Source organism: Ursus maritimus, unplaced genomic scaffold, assembly GCF_017311325.1.
Source record: "Ursus maritimus isolate PB19 unplaced genomic scaffold, ASM1731132v1 scaffold_7, whole genome shotgun sequence".
NCBI classification, from domain to species: Eukaryota; Metazoa; Chordata; class Mammalia; order Carnivora; family Ursidae; genus Ursus; species Ursus maritimus.
The window spans coordinates 64,366,114-64,389,363 of record NW_024426885.1 but is presented as its reverse complement, the minus strand read 5'-3'; the positions used below and the strand labels follow the sequence as shown (position 1 = coordinate 64,389,363).

The 23,250-nt window shown below is 34.0% G+C and overlaps 1 protein-coding gene across 1 annotated transcript in view; it reads left to right on the top strand.

The window, feature by feature from the left end:
* The window catches only part of PHYHIPL (phytanoyl-CoA 2-hydroxylase interacting protein like), a 66,908-nt gene that overhangs the window by 39,904 nt on the left and 3,754 nt on the right, over positions 1 to 23,250 (top strand). The window contains exons 2-4 of the mRNA XM_008695913.1: positions 11,750 to 11,946; positions 13,835 to 14,009; positions 17,047 to 17,164. Of these exons, the coding sequence (XP_008694135.1) occupies positions 11,750 to 11,946; positions 13,835 to 14,009; positions 17,047 to 17,164 (490 nt within the window). The remainder of the gene's footprint in view (positions 1 to 11,749; positions 11,947 to 13,834; positions 14,010 to 17,046; positions 17,165 to 23,250) is intronic.

Genomic DNA, 23,250 nt, shown 5'->3' with positions numbered 1-23,250 from the left:
TATGCCCACGTAAGGACGGGCTACTTCCGTACAATCTTGTACACAATATTCTACATGATACTTAGGCAATGACGAAAATGATGACTCAGAACATCTCATACACTTCTTGCAGTACAGTTATTAGATTTTTACACAAGGATGTTTATACACAACATACAGGTTTTTAAATGTCTAGTGGGATGATTCAACATTCATTAAGTGGAAGGAGATCATCATAAAGGTCTTCATCTTTGTCTTCATGCTGAATAGGCTGAGGAAGAAGAGGGGTTGGTTTTTCTATCTCAGGAGTGGCAGATATGTAGGAGGTAGAAGCAGAAGCAGGAGAGGCAGGCACACCTGGTGTAACTTCATGGAAATATATTATAATTTCTGTCTGACTTTTTGCGCTTCTATTTTTCTGAAAATGTTTCTGTATGGTACCAATCCTTCTACCGTTTGCTTTCATTTCAGTGCCCACATCTATCATAGAAGGTTCCATTGTCAAAAAAGAAGTCAAAAGTCTTGAATAATCAGAACCCTTCTGCCAGGTTGTCTAATGTCAATTTGTTTTCTGGCACTGCTTTTTAAAAATTTTTTTATTTAAATTCAATTTAGTTAACATATACTATATTATTAGTTTCAGGGATATAATTTGGTGATTCATCATTTGCATATAACACACAGTGCTCATTACATCAAGTGCCCTCCTTAATGCCCATCATCCCCCACCTATCTCCCCACCCATCTTGCCTCCAGCAACCCTCAGTTTCCTATAGTTGAGTCTCTTGTGGTTTGCCTCCTCCTATGTTTTCATTTTATTTTATTTTTCCTTCTCTTCCCCCTATGTTCATCTGTTTTTTTTTTCTTAAATTCCACATGAGTGAAATCATATGGTATTTGTCTTTATCTGACTGACTTATTTTTTTTTTAAAGATTTTTATTCATGTGAGAGAGAGAGACAGAGAGAGCACAAGCAGGGGGAGAGGCACAGCTGGGAGCCCAACATGGGGCTCGATCCCAGGACCTGGAGATTCTTAACCATCTGAGCCACCCAGGCACCCTGATTGACTTACTTTGCTTAACATGATACCCTCTAGTTCCATCCACGTCATTGCAAATGGCAAGATTTCATTCTTTTTGATGGCTGAGTCATATCCCATTGTATATGGACATCTGGGCTCTTTCCATAGTTTGGCCGTTGTGGACATTGCTGCTATAAAAATTGGGGTGCATGTGGCCCTTTGAATCACTATGTTTGCATCCTTTGGATACAAACCTAGTAGTGCAATTGCTGGGTCCTAAGGTAGTTCTATTTTTAACCTTTTGAGGAACCTCCATACTGTTTTCCAGAGTGGCTGCACCAGTTTGCATTCCCACCAGCAGTGTAAGAGAGTTCCCCTTTCTCTGCATTCTCACCAACATCTGTTTTTTTCCTGAGTTATTAATTTTAGCCATTCTGACTGGTAGGGGTGGTATCTCATTGTGGTTTTGATTTGTATTTCCCTGATGGTGAGTGATATTGAGAATTTTTTCATGTGTCTGTCAGCCATTTGTATGTCTTCTTTGGAGAAATGTCTGTTCATGTCTTCTGCCCATTATATTGACTAGATTTTTTTTTGGTTTTTTCGGGTGTTGAGTTTGATACTGGCCCTTTATCTGATAAGTCATTTGCAAATATCTTCTTCCATTCCATGGGTTGCCTTTTAGTTTTGTTGACTGTTTTCTTTGCTGTGCAAAAGCTTTTTATCCTGATGAAATCCCAATAGTCCATTTTTTGCTTTTGTTTTCTTTGCCTTTGGAGACATGTCTAGCAAGAAGTTGCTGCTGCCAAGGTCAAAGAGGTTGCTCCCTGTGTTCTCCTCTAGGATTTTGATAGATTCTTGTCTTACATTTAGGTCTTTCATCCATTTTGAGTTTATTTTTTGTATATGGTGTAAGAAAGTGGTCCAGTTTCATTCTTCTGGATGTAGCTGTCCAATTTTCCCAACACCATTTGTTGAAGAGACTAAGAGACTATCTTTTTTCCATTGGATATCCTTTCGTGCTTTGTCAGAGATTAGTTGACCACAGAGTTGAGGGTCCATTTCTGGGTTCTCTATCTGTTCCATTGATCTATATGTCTGTTTTTGTGCCAGTACTGTGCTGTCTTGATAATTACAGCTTTGTAATACAGCTTGAAGTCTGAAATTGTGATGCCTCTGGCTTTGGTTTTCTTTTTCAACACTCCTCTGGCTATTTGGGGTCTTTTGTTGTTCCATACACATTTTAGGATTATTTGCTCTAGCTCTGTGAAAAATGTTGATAGTATTTTGATAGGGATTGCATTGAATGTGTAGATTGCTTTGGGTAACATAGACATTTTAAGAATATTTGTTCTTCTAATCCATGAGCATGGAATGTTTTTCCATTTCTTTGTGTCTTCCTCAGTTTCTTTCATAAGTGTTCTATAGTTTTCAGAGTATAGATCCTTTACCTCTTTGGTTAGGTTTATTCCTAGGTATCTTATGGGTTTGGGTACAATTGTAAATGGGATCGATTCCTTGATTTCTCTTTCTTCTGCTTCATTGTTAGTGTATAGAGATGCAACTGACTTCTGTCTAGCACTGCTTTTCTACATCTTCTTCCTCATTGTCTGACACTGGTTAAGAAGCTCTCATCTCTATCAAGTTGTCTTCTGCTACTTCCTCTAGTGTTTGTTAGCTCTTGAATTTCTCCAATATCCATATCTTGAAACACTTTATCCCCCAACTTTTTTGTCATGTTCACAATCTCTTTTATGATTTTCTTGATTAGCTATCATAAATCCTGTGAAGTCATATATAACATTTGGACACAGTTTTCTGCAGCAGGAATTTATGTTTTTGAGCTTGATGGCTTTCACGAATTTTCCTATAACAATGATGGTATTTTTAATTGTGTAATCCTTCCAGACTTGCATGATTTTCTATCAGTGTTCTCTTCCATAGTGTTGACAATATTTCTCATACAGTACTGTGTGTAATGAGCCTTAAAGGTCCTTATGAAACCCTCATCTAGAGGCTAAATTGGAGACATTGTGTTTGGGGGCAAGTAGACTTTGGTGTTGAATTCATGGGGTTCAGAGTGGCCAGCAGCATTATTGAATATCAAAAAAACTTTAAAAAGTAGTCCCTTACTGTCATGATGCTTCCTGACTTCAAGGACAAAGCATCAATAGAACCAATCCAGAGAAAGGGTTCTCATTGTCCAAGACTTCTTGTGTGTAACCAATACCAGACTGGCAGCTGGTATTTATCTTTTCCCTTCAAGACTTGGGAATTAGCAGATTTATAGATAAGGGCAGTCCTACTCATAACCCCAACTGCATTTGTTAACCCATTTCTTCCTACCTTAAATCCTGATGCTCACTCCTGTGATGTTGACATTTTCTTAAGCTAAAACTCTTTCTAAAATTATCAAACCATCCTTTGCTGGCAGTAAATTCTCTAGCTTTAGATCCTTCACCTTCCCTCTGCTTTAAGTTGTCACATAGGTTTTTCTTGAATCATGTTAGTCTATAGATATGCCTTTCTTATCACAATCCTGCACCTACATAAAAGCTGCATTTTCAATGAGATTAAAAAAATCACAAAAAGTACAAGGTTTTAATTGCTGCTAGTGTAGCTGAAGTGATAGCCTCATGAATTTCATTTTCTTTCTTCATTTTTTTTTTTTTAACAATGGTTCTTATACTGGATTCAGTTATCTTAAAATGGTGGGCAACCACAGCTGCAGATCACAATCTACAGTATATATAAAGCAATTCAACTTTTTCTTGTAATGTCATGACATTTCTCTGCTTCTTGGGAGCACTTCCAGCATCATTAGTGGCACTTCATGTGGGTCTCATGGTGTTATCAAGGTTTACAGTATTGCAGTAAGCATGGTGAAAAATCCTTGAGAACTGCAAGAGATCATTTTTTTTTTTTTGCAATATTCAATTTAGTGGAGAGACAAACTGCTCGTGTAGAGATGATAAGTGAGCATCACACAGCATTTTAAGCATATACTTGCAACACTTGAGCTCACCGCAATAGCAACAGAAGGTGGCTATGAAATGATTACAGTAGTGCAGTATGTACTACAGTTAATTTTATGGAGTTATGATTTAATACTTCATCTTTATGTTTGTTTACATTTCTCTTGAATACAAATGGTGCTTATACAGTCTGTAAGTGTGTGTTTAACTTTTGATCTTTAAGTATATTTACATTTTTATCCAAATAAATACACACACACACACAGTAGCATCAAGATATAGACAGCAAAATGTCTTAGACACCTAAAGAGAAATTAGCTGAAGCACAATGGTAGCAGGACACTTTAAATAGGCGGGAGGACTGATGGGTGGGAGGATCTGAATGTTTTTCCTTTTAGGGATTGTGCTTTTTGTCTAAGAACTCTTCACTTAGACTAGATCCCAAAGATTTGCTTCTGTTTTGTTTTTTAGGTTTTACATCTTAAAAATCAGTTTTGAGCTAATTTTTGTGTATGGTGTAAGGTCTAGGTTATTTTTTTTTGCTTTTTTAAGATAAAATAAAGTTTCAATTTTTGCCCATCAAAACATATGAGTATTTTAAATAGCAATAAATGGAATTGATAAGGGTGCAAAAAAAAGGCACTTAGAGTAGTTGGAAATACAAATGTGATTCAGCATTTGCATTTCTTGGGATTGATCCAAAGATAAATAATCATAGATATATACAAAAATACAGTAGAATAGAGTTGACTAAACTGTTATCACAAGAAAACACTGGAAACAATCTACATGTCCAGTATCAGGATGACTGATTAGTAGAATAAAATACACTAAGATTAGAATTATGTGTAGTCTTGTGAAAATGTTCACAGTTTATTAAATGAAAAACAGGTTACAAAACATTAAGCACAATATGTTAACAGAGATTACAAGTGATTTTTATTTTCTGTTTTTTTTTTCTAAAAGTTTCAGCAATATTTGGTGTTACCATTAAGAGTATTTTTTATTTTGAGCATTTATTGTAAATAAAGCATAGAACAGTTTTGCATTTTGTTGTGGTTACTGTTTTTTTTTATAATGATTTTTTATTATATTATGTTAGTCACCATACAGGACATCCCCGGTTTCCGATGTAAGGCTCGATGATTCATTAGTTGTGTATAACACCCAGTGCACCATGCAATACGTGCCCTCCTTACTACCCATCATGTGGTTACTGTTTTGAGTTTTATTACTGAATAGTTTTTCTTTCATGATTTTAAAAGTATTGCAGCATTTAAAAAATAATTATAATAATAAAATAAAAGTATTGTAGCATTTTAATGTTGTTTTTATGAAGAGGAAAGTACTTTTCCCTTAGCAGACTATATCTCTGACTTTGTAATGAAAATTATTAAAATATATATTAATTTAAATATGTATACACATATAATTTTAATTTTAAAAATAAATCCTCCTATATGTACTGTGGTGGCAGATTTTCTTATCACTAAATTTTAGGAAAGAAAAAAGATATGATATGAGAAAATTGCCCCCATGGTTGCTATTTTTAAGGGAAGTAACCTAACACCTGCAATTTCTTTCTTAGAAAGATAGCTCAAGGCTTATTATTAAAACTAACTACCTTTATTATTTAAAAAAAATTTCTTACTTTAGCCAAACTAATTTATGCCCTTTTAACTACTATAACTAAGATTTTAGATTGGCTTCTATTGTAGTGCTCTAGGGAAGATATTATGAGAAAGAAAAACCACTCATTTTCATAGCAGAACTGATGGGACAAAGGGGCAATGGTTCAATAAATATGCTAAAAATATAAAGGTCCTCAATGAAAAGAAACATGCTCTGTTGCAATTGTTGCAAGTGTATGTCTAGGTTATTAAGCAGGTGATACTTTTAATCTTTATTCAAGATAAAACTATTTTTTTAGATTAATCAAATTGGGTCATACACTTCATGAGGTGATCTCGATAACCAAGTAAGTTTTTTCTCTGCTGTATCTTTCAAAAAGATAAATATAAAGAAAACATCTCAGGTTCTAAGGAGTTTAGCTAAGGACTTTGATAGTAAGTCATTTAAATCTCTGTATAAAGGTATTAAAAATATAGTATCATTGTAAGTGTGTATTGTATATTCAGATGAATACATATGTTATAAATGAGACAAAAAGATTATGTTGCATAATTTCTATTCTGAAACATGGTCCTGAAATAAAGGAATAGGAATTGTAATGTTTGTTTAGAACAGCTTTTCTTTTTTTTTTTATTATGTTCAGTTAGCCACTGTACATCATTAGTTTTTGTTGTAGTGTTTAATGATTCATTAGTTACATATGACACCCAGTGCTCATCACAACACGTGTCCTCCTTAATACCCATCACCCTGTAACCATCAGCCCCTACCCCCTCCTCTCTGAAACCCCTAGTCTGTTTCCTGGGGTCCATAGTCTCTCATGGTTCATCTTCCTCTCTGATTTCTCCCCCTTCAGATTTCCCTCCCTTCCCCTATGGTCCTCTGTGCTATTGCTTATGTTCCACATATGAATGAGACCATATGATAATTGTCTTTCTCTGCTTGATTTACTTCACTTAACATAATCCCCTCCAGTTCCATCCATGTCAATGCAAATGGTAGGTATTCATCCTTTCTGATGACAGAATAATATTCCATTGTATATATGTACCACATCTTCTTTATCCATTCGTCTGTTGAAGGGCATCTCGGCTTCTTCCACAGACACATGAAAAAATGCTCAACATCATTAGCCATCAAGGAAATACAAATCAAAACCACAATGAGATAACACTTTGCACCAATTAGAATGGCAAAAATTAACAAAACAGAAAACAAAAAATGTTGGTAAGGATGTGGAGAAAGGGGATCCCTCTTACACTGTTGGTGGAAATGCAAGCTGGTACAGCCACTCTGGAAAACAGTATGGAGGTTCCTAAAGATGTGAAAAATAGAGCTACCCTACGACCCAGCAATTGCACTACTAGGTATTTACCCCAAAGATACAGATGTAGCGAAAAGAAGGGGCACATGCACCCCAATATTCTTAGCAGCAATGTCCACAATAGAACAGCTTTTCTAATTCTTGAGGGGGAAGGGGAAAAAAATAATAAATTTGAAGGATCTCTATTTCTTATAGATTGGATAATTTATAGAATATATTGACATATAAAAATGTATATAGATATATAGAAATTCATAATGCTGTAACAACACTGGTTTTTATATTCATAGATGGAAGTATGTGATACTGAAGGTAGATGTGAAGTAGGCTATTATTCTCTTGTACACTTAAAATGTTTTAGTGAGTCTAGATCTTCTCAAGGTCCTTTAAATACAGAGCTTGTGGGGTGCCTCAGTCCATTAAAGCGTCTGCCTTAGGCTCAGGTCATGATCTCCAGGTCCTGGGATTGAGCCCTACCTCTGGCTTCCTGCTCAGCAGGAAGTCTGCTTCTCCCTCTCCCTCTGCCCCTTTCCCTGACTCATGTTCTCTCTTTCTTCTCAAATAAATAAATGTATTACATAAACACATACATACATACAGAGCTTGTGTGTACTTCTCAGCCATCTTCTTAAAAATGTAGGTTTATACTGGACACTCATGGATATTTAAAAAATTACTTTCTTGGTATGTTTGAGGGGCACATTTGAACTAATAATATGAGTCTGACAATACATTTTAATAAAATTTTATCTTCAGTATTATACATATTGAATTCTGTCTAAATCAACAATAAGGTTTTTTTCTCTTAGATAATTCCTCAAATTCCATGACACATTTCTAGTCTCCTTTTTTAGAGTTCTCATTCAGCATTTTTTCCTATACCCTGTGCTGAATTAACTAAAATGAAGATGTATTGTTTCTTAATGCTTTTACTATTGCCTCCATTTAGAATGCTATGTCCTCAACTTTTTCACTACTGTCTTTAATTGTTGAAATTCTGCTTCTCCCACAGCATTGTGGTTAGTTAAAAACACTATATTATATACTTCAAAACTGCTAAGAAACCAGATTTTAAATGTTCCCACCACAAAAAAGAAATGTTAAATTTGGGTTGCAGTGGAGGTATTAGCCAATTCTACAGTGGTAATCATACTGCAATATAAATATAAATATATATATATGTATCAAATCAACAGAATTATAAACTTTAAACTTATACAATATTATTTATCAATGACATCTCAATTTTTAAAAATTTACTTTTCCTACAACAAAGAGTTTCACGTTTTCTAAAGCATGATTTGATTCCCTCAATATGGCCTTTCAGTTAAATTATGTTATCACATAGCATAATTTTATTATGACATTTCCTACATTCTTCTCAATTTTATATCCTTGAGGTAAGAGTTTTTACATCTTTGTACCTTTTTTGTTGTGTACTTTTGATGTATAGATAACTGCAACTTAGTAAAAGTTGTAATAACTAACAAAAATAAATATGAAGGGACGCACAACGAAGTGGCAGTGTGATAAGGATCCTTGACCAGCTTTACAAATCTAAGTGATTTGTCAGGGTCAATATGATAAGCCACTTGAGTTCAACAACCTGCTAAAAGTATCGCAACAAATCATTGAAGGTAGAGATTTTATTTTAAAATATTCTAAGAAGATTGGTATCACATTCTGATTTTTAATGATCTTAGAATTTTCCTAGAGTTAATATACAAGTCCCAGTAGGTAGTTTTGGGGGGTTTAATAAAATTAAAAATACAGACAAAAAATGCTCTCCAACAATGAATAGATTTAGCACAGAGGACAAAAATATTTTAAAAGTGAATGAATTTGTTACAAAAGTGCTTTTGAAATGTTTGTTTTGAAAAGCAGTTTTCATATTTTGGACAGAAAGAAGTGTTATTAATTTGTTTTCCATTCAGTATTACCAATCAGTAGTGTAGTCACAAATCTTAGAATTATTTGTCATATAAAGTAGAAAAATGTAGCTAGAATTACTTGTAAGATGAAGTCTTATTAAGAAATGGAAGCTGCATTTAGAAATACACTTGATTATACAGATCTAAGATTGTACTGGCTGGTTATTGAATGGTAGTGTCATGTGAATCACTGTTGTTTCACTGATTTTACAGACAGAATCATTGTCTTCTGTCACTTATCTCAAAATCTGTTAAAAATTGATTCACAGGGGCGCCTGGGTGGCACAGCGGTTAAGCGTCTGCCTTCGGCTCAGGGCGTGGTCCCAGTGTTGTGGGATCGAGCCCCACATCAGGCTCCTCTGCTATGAGCCTGCTTCTTCCTCTCCCACTCCCCCTGCTTGTGTTCCCTCTCTCACTGGCTGTCTCTATCTCTGTCGAATAAATAAAATCTTAAAAAAAAAAATTGATTCACAGAGTGAATGAAGAAGAAGATGAAGGAAGTTACATGTAAACTGATAGGACTGGTTTAAATTAATTTTTTAAAATTGTTCTGCCCAAGTAAGAAAGCTGCATAGAGGTTAATCTAGTGGCTTTATTAAGACCTGGGAGTGTGATAAGTAGCTTGAAAATAAAGATTCTTGATATAACAAGTCCTTCATAGGTTTGAGCTTTATATTCTGAATGGTAAAATAGGATTTAAGTAAAACTTTCCACATTTTAATAAATATAAAATTTTTTTCTCAAATATTACTATTAGAGAAAAATGTATAAAACAAAATATTATATTCAAGGAAATAATTATTTGTAACTTTAGGGTTGAATCAGGTAACAGTGTAAGTTTAAATAGCAAACTTTTGTATCTTAGTGTTAATATATTGAAATTGCATTTTCATTAAATTGGGTCAAATGCAAAATGGCTTTATTTTTCCTCTCTATGGTCTTAAATAACAATTTTTTCACTCAGTTGTTATGAAATTATATGGAGAGTCATAATGCAGATGAGTTCTATAGAAACTTTTACCATTAGTGTCCAGAAAGTTTTTCAGTAGTGTTACTTATATTTTAAAGATAACTGCAATCAGAATAATAGGTAAAAACTTTGAGCTTTTCTAAATAGAACAAAAATTACTAATGTTTAAGTATTTATTGCCTTTCCCTTTTCCAAGTCCATTAAAAGGATTCCACTTAGTTTCTTCCCTTCTTTTGACTTCTAAAAGGCTTTTATTTAGGTCACAAGCAATTTGGGGATTCCGTTAGGCTAGATGAGAAGGAAAGAAAAAAGAGAGGAGTAATTTTTGTGGGAGTTTTATGGAGAGGGAATCCAGAGAAACTGGGGTGTGAGGGGAAGGTACAAAGAAGAAAGAAGAATTTTTGAAAGTATTGTTCAAGAAATGATAATAAAGAACTTAAGTTATTTTGAAATTAGTTTTCAGTTACCATCAGGTTCCTCTGGCAACAACACAGCTTGAGATGAGACAATATGGGTCAAAGATTTAGTAAGACTGGCAATTGTCAACAGCTTTATATCAACAATTGAGATGAGAGTGTGGGGGTAGGAGAACACAATCTAATCTGGAAATGGAAGGTATTGCCACAAGATAATATTCATTGTTGTTGTTTTTGGTTTTGTTGATCAAGATTTGTTATTCTGTGAAGGAACTAGTTATGTAGCTGATTTATGATCTATCACATTTTATCATATAAATAGCAGTTATATTTATTTTTTCTCCTCTGGGGCATTCAATTTTATCTTGGCTTGGGGTAAGAGAACATAGGGGAAGTAGAGTAAAATTTGATTCAGTATGTCTTTCCTATGTATGAAATAAACTTGGGAAGTCTGTATTTTTTTCTATTTTTGACCTATCATCCATCATATTCTAGTCTATACTGTTAACCAAAGTATCTCTTTTAGTTTCTCATTTTCTCTATCTGGAAATGCAGGATACAGTCTTTAACCAAATGTCAGATCAGATCTTCAAGATTTTAATGATAACAATCAACATGGAAGTTGTTTTTTTTTTCTCTTATAGCTTTATCTATTGTTTTAATACTCTAAATTATCAAGACACAACAGGTAAAAAGATTCCTGGAATAATCCTTGACCTAATTATAAACTTGTAAGAGAATGGTCTTCAATATTATTTGTATATGTAGTATAACTATTTGCTGTTTGTTTATATGAATATTCAAAACAAGAGGAAAGTGGAAGAGTAATTTTTAAAGACTGTCACTGATATCTCATAGATTTTTTTTAAAGAAATTTTTTTTTGTTTGACTGGATTCTTTCATTAGCAATGTTTGCGACCTCATATAGTTTAAAACACCTGACATTAGAGCAGAATTGATTGGTCATGTAGGAAAAATGGTCTCTTGGGGCTTTCCAGATAGAACCTACCATTTAAGGCCAATCTTATAGATTAGAAAGATGGATTATCAGTGTTTTTGTTTACATTCTGTGAAAGCAGAAATTGGAAAAGTAAATTGAAAATGTAGAGGTGGTAAGAACTAATTCAGTTTTGCTCTTTATTTTTTATTGATAAAATGACTTTGTAAATGGCATTAGCTATCATTAACACTCAAACTATTTCATGAAGAAAAATGAAATCTCAGATTTAGTAATTAGGTAGTTGAGTTCAGAAATATGGGGCACCTGGGTGGCTCAGTTGTTAAGCGTCTGCCTTCAGCTCAGGGCGTGATCCCGGCATTCCGGGATCGAGCCCCACATTGGGCTCCTCTGCTGGGAGCCTGCTTCTTCCTCTCCCACTCCCCCTGCTTGTGTTCCCTCACTCACTGGCTGTCTCTCTCTCTGTCAAATAAATAACTGATGGCCTTGCAACCTGGAAAAATACATTAGTTGGAAACTACCTGTGCATTGTTTTCTTGCAGGGAACAAATCACAAGACAGTGGCATAGCAGAGATGGAAGAACTTCCTGTGCCACATAACATTAAAATAAGCAACATTACATGTGACTCATTCAAGATTTCATGGGAAATGGATGCAAAGTCAAAGGACCGTATTACACACTATTTCATTGACCTCAATAAGAAAGAGAACAAGAACTCCAATAAATTTAAACACAAGGTAAAATCTTAACATGTACTTCTATTCATTTGCATCTTAAAATCTAAGTATGAGGATGTTTTAAAAGAAGGAATAATGGTCTATTAATTACTTATGTGATATATTTGATATTGGGAAGACTAAAAATTACATGTTATTTCAAAACCCTATCCCTTTAAGAAATTTTGTAAGAAAATGAAATGCCAAGTATTTTTTACCCCAAAAAGGTAAAATCATGACTCTCATGTAGACATAAAAATGAACACGTGTTAAAGATTAAACTCATTAATGAGGTAGCTGATGAGTTGTTACACCCAGTTCAAAGGATAATCCAAAGAATCGACACAGTCGTAGATCAGGATATTGAAATAAATGTATAAGTACAGGCAAAACTGGTTTGGGGTCAGGAAGGAGCAAGGGCCAGAAGGGATGGAGAAAATTCATTTGCATGAATTTAGACAAGAATAACTGTTATCCGTTATCTACAAATTATAGTGTTATAACTTCCACAGAATCAGAAGAAAATAGCCAGAAGAGTGTGCTATAGGCAGTGCGTAGTTTTTCATTAAGGCATACATTTTTCCCTATAATAACTGCTGAGAGAGGAATGTGATATAGCTTATAAACTTTAGGGTATTTGTAAAATACTTTAGGGCTGAAAATTGCTTTATGTGGTCAATTTTATTTTATGGTTTGAGAATGAAAATTACCTTTATATGTCTTAGATCTGTTAACATCTCTTTGGTATTTATTCTTTAACAGTCTACTTAATCACATATCTTTTCATACATATCTCTCTACATACACATCAGAGATAGTATAGAGAGGATAATAGTTATTACATATTCTTTCTTATGTTTCAGTATTTTTGCTGATGAAAACTGTCTTTTTTAATATTGATACTAAATTTAACTTGGCAAATCTTTTGATAGAGCTGCCTTATCTTTTCTGGAAATTATGTCTTTTACCAAATGCACAGTTATACACACTACTGATAAGTGAGGATTATATGTATAGATAAGTGTGAGAGAACAAGATTGATAAGTCATATTCTAATCATGTTCTAATTTTGATTATGCTCTCTGGTTTATGGATATTTTGTTTGCTGACATTTGCCTTCTTGAAGTAGTTTTGAAATATTTCCGTGAAATAGCTTTGAAGTACTTAATGTTAATTGATGATTAGGTAAAGATTTGACCCCCTTTTCTTCATTCCACACTTTAGAAAATCACGTCTTGGAAACGTAGTGAATATTCAACTAGCAAGTTTAATAACTTTATTAATCATTGTTTAGAAATACCTAAACATTTCTGTGACACATAAGCTCCATACCAGAATACAACTGAAGCAGATATTACCTCTTTTGTATATAAAACGGATTCGTTTATTCAAAATAGTTATTTTAAAAATGTTTTCTCCCTTTGCATATAAAATATTTAGTAATGGGTTACTCTGGTAAAATTAATGGATAGTATAAATTAAGAAAATATATTTTAAAATACAGAATCGTTGAATTTTATTTGTCATGTTTATGGGTTGTTGGATGTTTTGTTTTATCATTTAATATTAGAATATTGCATTTTAAGGAGCATATATAAGGAGTGAACAGAGAAGAACAAGAATCAAGAAAACGGGACTCTAAATACATTTATATCATTAACTAGCTGTATGACCTTGGGCATGTCTTTTGATCAAGTTGGGCCTTATTTTTACATCTGGAGAATAGAGATTTGACTATAATAATTGTTAAATACCTTTAAAAAGGAAAATTCTATCATTAGCCAGGAATTTAACAAGTTTCTCCACATTGTTTACAAATGATTCAGGTTATACTGCTAAATTATTTCTTCCCTCCCTCCCTCCCTTCTCCCCTTCCTTCTTTCCTGTTTTTCTTTCTTTTTTGTCTTAGGATGTTCCAACAAAATTGGTGGCAAAAGCTGTTCCCTTGCCCATGACTGTCCGTGGTCACTGGTTTTTGAGCCCGAGAACTGAATATACAGTGGCAGTGCAGACTGCCTCAAAACAGGTTGATGGTGATTATGTTGTGTCTGAATGGAGTGAAATTATAGAATTCTGCACAGCAGGTAAGAGAACTAGGTACAAATACAGAAAAATATTTAATAGTTCCTTAAAAGCTAATTACAGAAAAATATCTTTTAATCATAAGGTGATACAAATTTCATTGGGTTATTTTTACATTGATAGTGGTATTGTGTAATAGAACAAACTATGCTGTATTAGTTGGAGTGAGCTTAGAGTCTCAGCAAAAGCTGAGTAATGGCGTTAAATCAGTTCTTTGCTGCATAGTTTGATTTTTCAAAGTAAAAGCTTTGCAAATAAGAATTGATTCAGTTTGAAAATACACTCAAACATATTTTGAGCTTCATTTTGAGAGAGAGAGAGCTTTTTTTTTTTCTTTTTCTTTTTAAAATTTTCACAGATATGGATGGCGCCTGGGTGGTCCCATTGGTTAAGCGGCTGCCTTCAGCTCAGGTCATGATCCCAGGATTCTGGGATCAAGCGTGGAGTCTCTGGCTCCCTGTTGAGCGGGGAGCCTGCTTCTCCCTCTCCCTCTTCCTGATGCTCCCCCTGCTTGTACTCTCTCTCTCTCTGTGTCAAATAAATAAAATAAATAAAATCTGAAAAAAAAAATTCACAAATACTGAAACAAAGAAGTCAGGAACATCTTTCTCTAACTTAGGAGAGAGATCTTAATGACTCTACCTAGCAGAAATGTTATTGGATTTTTCACTTGAGTGCTGAAAATCTATATCTAAACTAGTGTCGTGTGTGTGTGTGTGTGTGTGTGTGTGTGTGATTCATTAGAAAGTACCTCATAGCCATTTGGCATTGAGATATCTGATGTGGAGAGGCCCATCTCCTTTGATTTTGAACTATACCTTAATATTCCATTAGATTGGAAGTGTTCCCACTCATTCATTTATCTGTTTATTCATTCATTTAAGAAACAAATATTTGGTGAGCACTTACATAGGTGTTGAAGTGATACAAAGATATCTTTACCTGAATACATCTGTCATCCTCTCTTTATCTCTTAGAATGGGGCTTTATTTCCTCTTTGTATAGGTGATTGTTTCCTCTAGAAAATTGTAGAGAAAGACTAAGTGTTTTTTCAACATAAAGGAGCTTTAAGAAAAAGTCTCAAAAACAATTTGCCTCAACTATTGTAGGTTGCTTAGCAACTTCCCCCAGCTGAGGCATCCTTCAGCTAAACCAGCCTTTTTTTCTCCCCATAACGTCACACCTTTATTATTTTAGACTCAGTGCATACTTAGCCACTGCTTTATCTCACTATCTTCTGTTGTTTCTTAATCTCAAACGCAGTGTAAAACTTTTCCTATGGATATATTAAATGGATGAAATTTTAATTCTATGTTATTTTGATTTTTCTTCAACCCTTTTTATATATGGGGAAGTTGCTAAGGGTTATAACATCCTTGATTTCTAAGGATTTAGTCTTTGAGAGCAAGGCAAATAGTATCTCTCTGGTACCATATTTCTTCCTATCTAAGATACTGATTATAAGATCCACCATTTTATACTGTCAAACGATGAAAACAGTGTTTTCTTATTACAGTTATTGTTCGACTCATGTCAGAGAAGCTAAATATGGAAAAAAATACATTTTGGACTAGGTGAAATATGGTATTAATCATAGTTTAGTTACCAGTAATGAAACAGCTGATTTTATATTATAATAGGAACATTAATAGTGAGTAAAGAATTCTCAATGATATAACTTTACTTATATTTGATGTGTTATATTGGAGTTAACATATCCCCTCAGTTTTTTCTAAAATAGAATTCTTCTTTGGAGTCTACTTTGTGTTTACTTTTTTTACTGCATTTCTTTCCATTTACTTTCATTGTGCCCCTCCAGGGAGGCTTAATCTAAGACAGACACATAAGTAAGAGACACAGACTTTTTTTTTCCCCATTCCATTCCAATTTATTCAAAGTTCAAAGTGTTTCATCGTTCGAGACAGTCTTTTTTGATATTGTTTTGATACATGCTCTTTTCCATAGGACTGCACTAAACAGAGTCATAGTATTTGTCCAATTTAAAGAGCTATAATTTACCTGTTAAAGTCCCCATTTGACATTAGGGAAAGGTGTGAAATATTATTTCTTCTTTAGCTTAAGGAAGAGCTTTTGCATTTCCAGTTCAGAAATACCTATCTATCTATAGATGCATACACATTCACTCTATTTAACTATATGAGTACATGTTTTATTTCTGTGTGTATGAAGGAAAACCTTGTCTCCTTTCATTTAGAGTAATCACTCTGTTGCTCTTTTACTTAACTACATCTCATAATTCTACTAAGAATGTTATGGGGTGAATAATAAAATGCCAGCTTTTAAATGTGCCACAATAGTTTTCTATAAATTATTTTGCATTTTTCATTTCCATGAGTAAAATATAAAGGGAACTTAAGCTTTTCAAAGCTTGTTGTTTCAGTTTACCAAAATAATTCAGAGACTTTTACCTAAACTTTGTCAATAACCTTTAGATTTTCAAGAGTCTTGCATACCTGAAAACTATCAGCTAAAAACCAGAGACCTGGTCTCTAAATTACTAGCTATATGAACGTTCAGCAAATCAAACCGTGACAAGCCTCAATGTCTGCATCAATAAAATGGTCCTATTTAATCGACCTCACCAACCTCGTAGACTTAAAGAGTAAATTAAATGGACATTACTATTGCTACCCTTTTAAATTCTATTTGCTACTGATTGCAGGTTAGAAGCTTCATTAACTTATCAGTTGATTCAAGAAAAGCTAGCATGGTGCCAATTGGTATTGGATTACACAGAGTCTGATTCCCTACTTAACATTTTTGTTTCAGGATCTTTCATTTCAAAGAGTGAAACAAATGCATGGGTACCCAAAAAAAAACCATAAACCATAACAAATACATTTTTGTAGAAAGAAAAATGTGCCAAACAAAGACAACGAATGTTTTTTTCAGTGCAATTTCCTATTCACTAAGATAAATTTCCTAAAGGTGAATTTTAATAAGTTCCAATTTATTAAACATGTAGTTGATAACTTTGGTAATAGATTTTTAGTAAGATAATTTTTTTGTTATTTTCAGACTATTCAAAAGTTCATCTAACACAACTATTGGAGAAGGCTGAAGTGATTGCAGGACGGATGCTTAAATTTTCTGTTTTTTATCGTAACCAACACAAAGAATATTTTGACTATATTCGGTAAGGATAAAAAAATATATAGTGATTTATTTTACTAAATGCCATTCCAAGCTCTAGGCTCAGGTTTCCCTTAAGTCTAGTTCTGTGAAATAGTAATTTTTGTTTTCTTTTCAAAATAGTTAATTATACTCTTTTATTTCCCAGAATAATTGAGTAGAAAAAATCAGATTATGGGATTTTTTTTTCACCTTACTTACATTCCTTTCTATAATCATTTGTAATGCCAGTTCCTGTCTATTTAAGTGGAAGATCTTAAACCTCCGGGGTTTAGACTGATGACCATTCATGACAAACTCCTCTATCACCCAATAACTCAACTAAATATTCCCTTCTTGTGGATTGCTTTAAGATATTGAAAATGAGGGGAGGGGTAACTTTCATGAAATACAGTGAATCAGGTGGGATTTTTCAGGCTTCAGTCTAAGTGGAGATCTCTTAGCCATTATGTTGGATTAATTATTCATGAGGACAGTCTGTTTAGTTTACTTTTGAATTCCAGTGTTCAGTTAGTATTTCTAAGATAGCCTGTGTTTACACTGGGAAGCAGTTTCCAAGAATTTAAAAGAAAGCCATGCTACAGGCAGTTTTAATACCTAAGAATCCTTTTGTATTTTCAGATAAAAATTTCAAGACAGTGAAAAGAGAGATGTATGTTTTTAAAAGGCTAAAACTAAGGTTTTTAAATCATATATGCTATATAGGTTCTAAAACTTTTACACAGTTGTCTCTATAATTTGTCACTTTAACAGCCTTGGTCTCACTTTAAACTTTAAGTTGTAAGGATTATAATGAAAAAAAAATTAGGAAGCTTTGTTTTTGTTTGTTTCTTACTTCTCTAGTTTTCTTAAGTCAAGATCATGGTTTTAGATTTAAATCATCTCCAAGCTGTGGAAAATATAAAGGGAATCAAAAAGAGAGAGAGAAAGGTGAATTTAGGCATCCGATTTCCTCAAATGAAATACTTTGCAATATCATGTTTTTATGTATATATTTTGATGCTGTAAACCATAAGGTTGAATATCTTATAAACACAGAATTCAGTCCATAATTCTTTTAGCTGGTAAATTATTTGCCCTTGAGTCTGTATATTTCATGGTGGATGCCAGTAACCTAATTTAGACAGTACAAACAGATACAACACAAATTAACGTACCTGTCAATTATGAATGGGAATGACCATATATATTTAACAAGAAAGGTTTTCTTTAAGCATAAAATTTGAAAACAAAAAGATCTATTGCTATTTTCTTTAATAAGAAATACATCAATATAATAAATACATCTTTGGTACAAGGTTTAGAGTCTTAGAATATTGCCAATGTCTATTTTAGGTGGCCACTGGAGGTCAGTATTTCCCTGATTTTCTCTGCCCTTTGGGCGGAAACTAGCCTATTTTCAGGTCCTTTGCATCATCTGTTTTCAAAAATTCTTCTAAGAAGAAAAGAAATGATAAAGACTGCCTGGAAAAAGTCATTGTAGATACTGTATAATTGATTCCAGTCTACTAATATGGAAGATGTATTTACTAACAAGGAAATTTACCTTTGTTGGAGTTTCCATGACAGTTGTAAAATCTGTGTAAAGTATATCTTAATGCAGTATATATAAATAAATATGTTTCCCAAGGCATGGGTATAATTCTTCAACATTGCCTTTTTAAAAAGCTGTATTAAAAAAATAGTAGACATTAGCTTCAATGGACCTTGCTTTTTCTTTTTAGGTAATGAACTCTAATCAGGACATAGTTCCTTTATCAGAATCCATTTAAAATGTCATCTTGTTAATCAAAATGCTTGAATAGAAATGAACCTTTCACTTACCTGACTACAGACTTTCCAAATCATTACAAACTATGAAAAAGCGTTGGGTAAATTCTGACTCAATCCATATTTGATTTCTTTCTCTAGAGATAAATTTCTAAGTGAATATTGCATTCCCTTACCCCAGATCAAAATACCACTTTCTCTCTTACTCCTTCAAGTTCACTAGGTAGCCTCACTAACCTTAAAACACCTTTCTAGATCAGAAAGTTTTTTTCTTTACCAATCCACTGAGATTAGTAGACAGGTATAGGAATTCCTGGTGCTTTTAGGTGCTAGATTGTATATCCTCAAAGTTGATGTTTGTCACTAATGCTAATAGTTTTCTCCTAGTCTCAGTTCCTGTCTCTATATTTTCTTCTGTTATTATTTCATTAATTGAACTTATAGATTCATGTTAGACATATACCATATCGATATTTGGTTTTTATTAGTGAGAATATAGCTGTAACAAGGGTAAGAATTTTGACCTAAGACGGAATGGAAACTTTTCTCCCTATTTTTCCCACTAAGTATGACTAAAAACTCTGAACTTTATATATAAAAGAAACATAAGAATCTGAGAGGTGGAAGAAGACTGAAATGTAGAGAGAAGATAAGCCAGTTAGGGACCATGGGACTCAAGGGACAATACAATGATGAGTTCCCTGAGTTCTCTTTTTAGCTCTTATATTCTGGACTGAGTTCTGAAGAAGCCAAAAACCCCCAAAATACTGATGGGCACAAACAAACAAAAAATGCCCCCAGAAAACCTGCTTTATTTACCCAAATGACCAGCAAAGGGATAGTCTTGAAGACAGAAAGCTTTTAGACAATAATTGCCCTACTTCAGCCAAACACCATCAGGAAAAAAAGCATTTTCCGACCCTCACCAGCCAAGCCAAGTAGGGAACCTAGACTTCCACCTTCTACCAGCTATAAGGAAGCACCCTTTCCTCTTCCTCCATCCCCTACTGTGTTGGTGTGAGAGAAAGCTGAATGGGGAAACTGGACTTATTACCCCCCCCACCCCCCCACCCACCAGTGGCAGTGTGGTACCTGTCAACCCCCTTACTGGGGTGGAGTCACAAATGGCCTAATGAAAACCAGGACTTTTCACTGCAGCCCAGGAATACGGCTTGCTTCTATGGTTTCACTCTGTCAGTGAAGGCCACATAAGGAGCAGTACTGAGACATCTTCTCCCTCTCCCAGCTAGATAGTATTAGCAGAAGCCTAGTGAGAGCCTTCTCCTAACTTCACCCAGTAGTGATCCCCCACCCCATGTCATTGAGGCTGACTGGGAAGCCTGGACTTTCCCCGCCCCCCAGCAGCAATGAAGTGATACTCTTACATTTCTCCTGCTGATACACAGTCAAAAGAGGCCTGCTAAAATACTGATTTAAATAAGACCTAGTATCATAACATAATATCCTAAATGTCCAAATACTATTGAAATCCACTCATGATACCAAAAATCAGAAAAATCTTGAGTGAGAAAAAATGATCAATAGACAGTGCCAAGATAACACAAATCTTAGCATTATCTGACAAAGATTTCAAACAGCCACCGTAAAAATTTTTCAATAAGCAATTACAAATGTACTTGAAATGAAAATAGAAGATATAAAGAATTAAATGGATATTGTAGAACTGAAAAGCAACTATAAGTAAAAAACAGTGGATAGACTCAACAACAAAGTGAAGACAAAGGAAAGAATCCATAAACTTGAAGATAGAACAATAGAAATTACCCAAACTGGGGCTCCTAGGTGGCTCCATTGGCTAAGCCTCTGACTCTTAATTTCAGCTCAGGTTGTGATCTCAGGATCATGAAATCGAGTCCTGCTCCATGCTAAGCATGGAGCCTGCTAAAGATTCTCTCTCTCCCTTTCCCTCTGCCCCTCCCCCACAAAAAAGAAAAAAAAATTACCCAAACTGAGTAACAGAAAATTGGAAAAAAAAAAAAAAAGCACAACTTCAAAGACATGTAGGACTATAGCAGATCTGATATCTAATATTGATGTCATTGGAGTCAAAAAGAAAGGAGAAAAAGGTGGAGCTAATAAAGTACTCAAAGTAAAGATCTCTGAAATGTTCCCAAATTTGGCCAAGGACATAAATGTAAAGATTAAAGAAGCTAAGTGAATCCCAAACAAGATAAACACAAATAAATCCATGCCAAGACACCTTATAAACTCCTGAAAATTGAAGGCAAACAAGTCCTGAAAGTGGTCAGAGAAAAAAAAAAGATACTTCACCTGTGGTGTCTTTGAATAACATCATCATTGGAAACCATATAGGCCAGAAAGAAGCCACAGAACATTTTTAAGTTCTGAAAGAGAATTGTCAACCCAGAATCCTGTATCTAGTGAAAATATCCTTCAAGAATAAAGGGGTATCAAGACATTCTCAGATTAAGGAAAATTAAGGGAATTTGTCACCAGCATATCTACTGTAAAAGAATGACCAAAAGAATTTTTTTTTAAATTCATCATGATAAGTATACTCTTCAATCCCCATCCCGTATTTCTCCTATCACCCCACCAACCTCCCCTCTGGTAGCCATCAGTTTGTTCTCTATAGTTAAGAGTCTGTTTCTTAGTTTGTCTCTCTCTCTCTCTTTTTTTTTTCCTTTGCTTATTTGTTGTCATTCTTAAATACCACATATGAGTAAAATCATATGGTATTTGTCTTTCTCTGACTGACTTCTTTCGCTTAGCACTATACTCTCTAGGTTTATCCATGTTGTTGCAAATAGTAAGATTTCATGCTTTTCTTTGGCTGAATAATATGCCATTGTATATAGATAGATAGATAGATCGATCGATCTATCTATAGATAGATATAGATATCTATATATATATATATACCACATCTTCTTTATGATAGATAGATATAGATATCTATATATATATATACCATATCTTCTTTATGCATTCATCAGTCAATGGACACTTGGGCTGCTTCCATAATTCAGTGATTATAAATAATGTTGCAGTAAACATTATTGTTTACTTGTATCCCTTTGAATTAGGGTTTTGTATTATTTGGGTAAATATCTAATAGTGCAATTCCTGGATCATAAGGTAGATCTATTTTATTTTTTGAGGAACCTCCCTGTTTTCTACAGTGGCTATACTAGTTCGCAATCCCACCAAAAGGTCAAGAGGGTTCCTTTTTCTCCACATCCTTGCCAACACTTTGTTGTGTTGTTGATTTTAGCCATTCTGACAGGTGTAAGGTGATATCATTGTAGTTTTGATTTGCATTTACCTACTGATTAGTGATGTTGAGCATCTTTTCATGTGTTTGTTGGCTATCTGGATGCCTTCTTTGGAGAAATGTCTGTTCATTTCTTCTGCCCATTTTTAATTGGATTATTTGGGGTTTTTGGTGTTGACTTGTAGACGTTGCTTATATATTTTGTATACTAACCCTTCATCGATAATGTCATTTGCAAATATTTTCTCCATTTCATAGGTTGCCTGTTCATTTTGTTGTTTCCTTCACTGTGCAGAAGCTTTTTATTTTGATGTAGTACCAATAGTTTGTTTTTGCTTTTATTTCCCCTGACTCAGGAGACATATCTAGAAAAATGTTTCCGTGGCTGATATCCGAGAAATTACTGCCTGTGCTCTCTTCTAGGATTTTTATGATTTCAGGTTTCACATTTAAGTCTTTAATCCCTTTTGAGTTTACTTTTGTGTGTGGTGTAAGAAAGTGTCCCAGTTTCATTCTTTTGCATGTAGTTTCTCAACACCATTTGTGTTCCCATTGGATATTCTTTCTTCCTTTGTCAAAAATAAGATTAACCCATATAATTGTGGGTTTATTTCTGGGTTTTCTATTCTGTTCCATTGATCTCCATGTCTGTTTTTGTGCCAGTACCATACTGTTTTAATTACTACCACTTTGTAATATAACTTGAAATCTGGAATTGTGATACCTCCAGCTTTGTTTTTCTTTTCCAAGATTGCTTTGGCTATTCAAGGTCTTTTGTGGTTCCATACAAATTTTGGGATTGCTTGTTCTAGTTCTGTGACAAATGCTATTGCTATTTTGATGGGGATTGCATTAAATATGTAGATCACTTTGGGTAATATAGACATTTTAACAATATTTGTTCTTCCAACTCATAAGCATGGAATGTCTTTCCATTTCTTTGTGTCATCTTGAATTTTTTTCATCACGTTTTATAGTTTTTGGAGTACAAGTCTTTTACCTCTTTGGCTGAGTTTGTGCCCAGATATTTAATGCATTTTGGTGCATCTGTAAATGGGATTGTT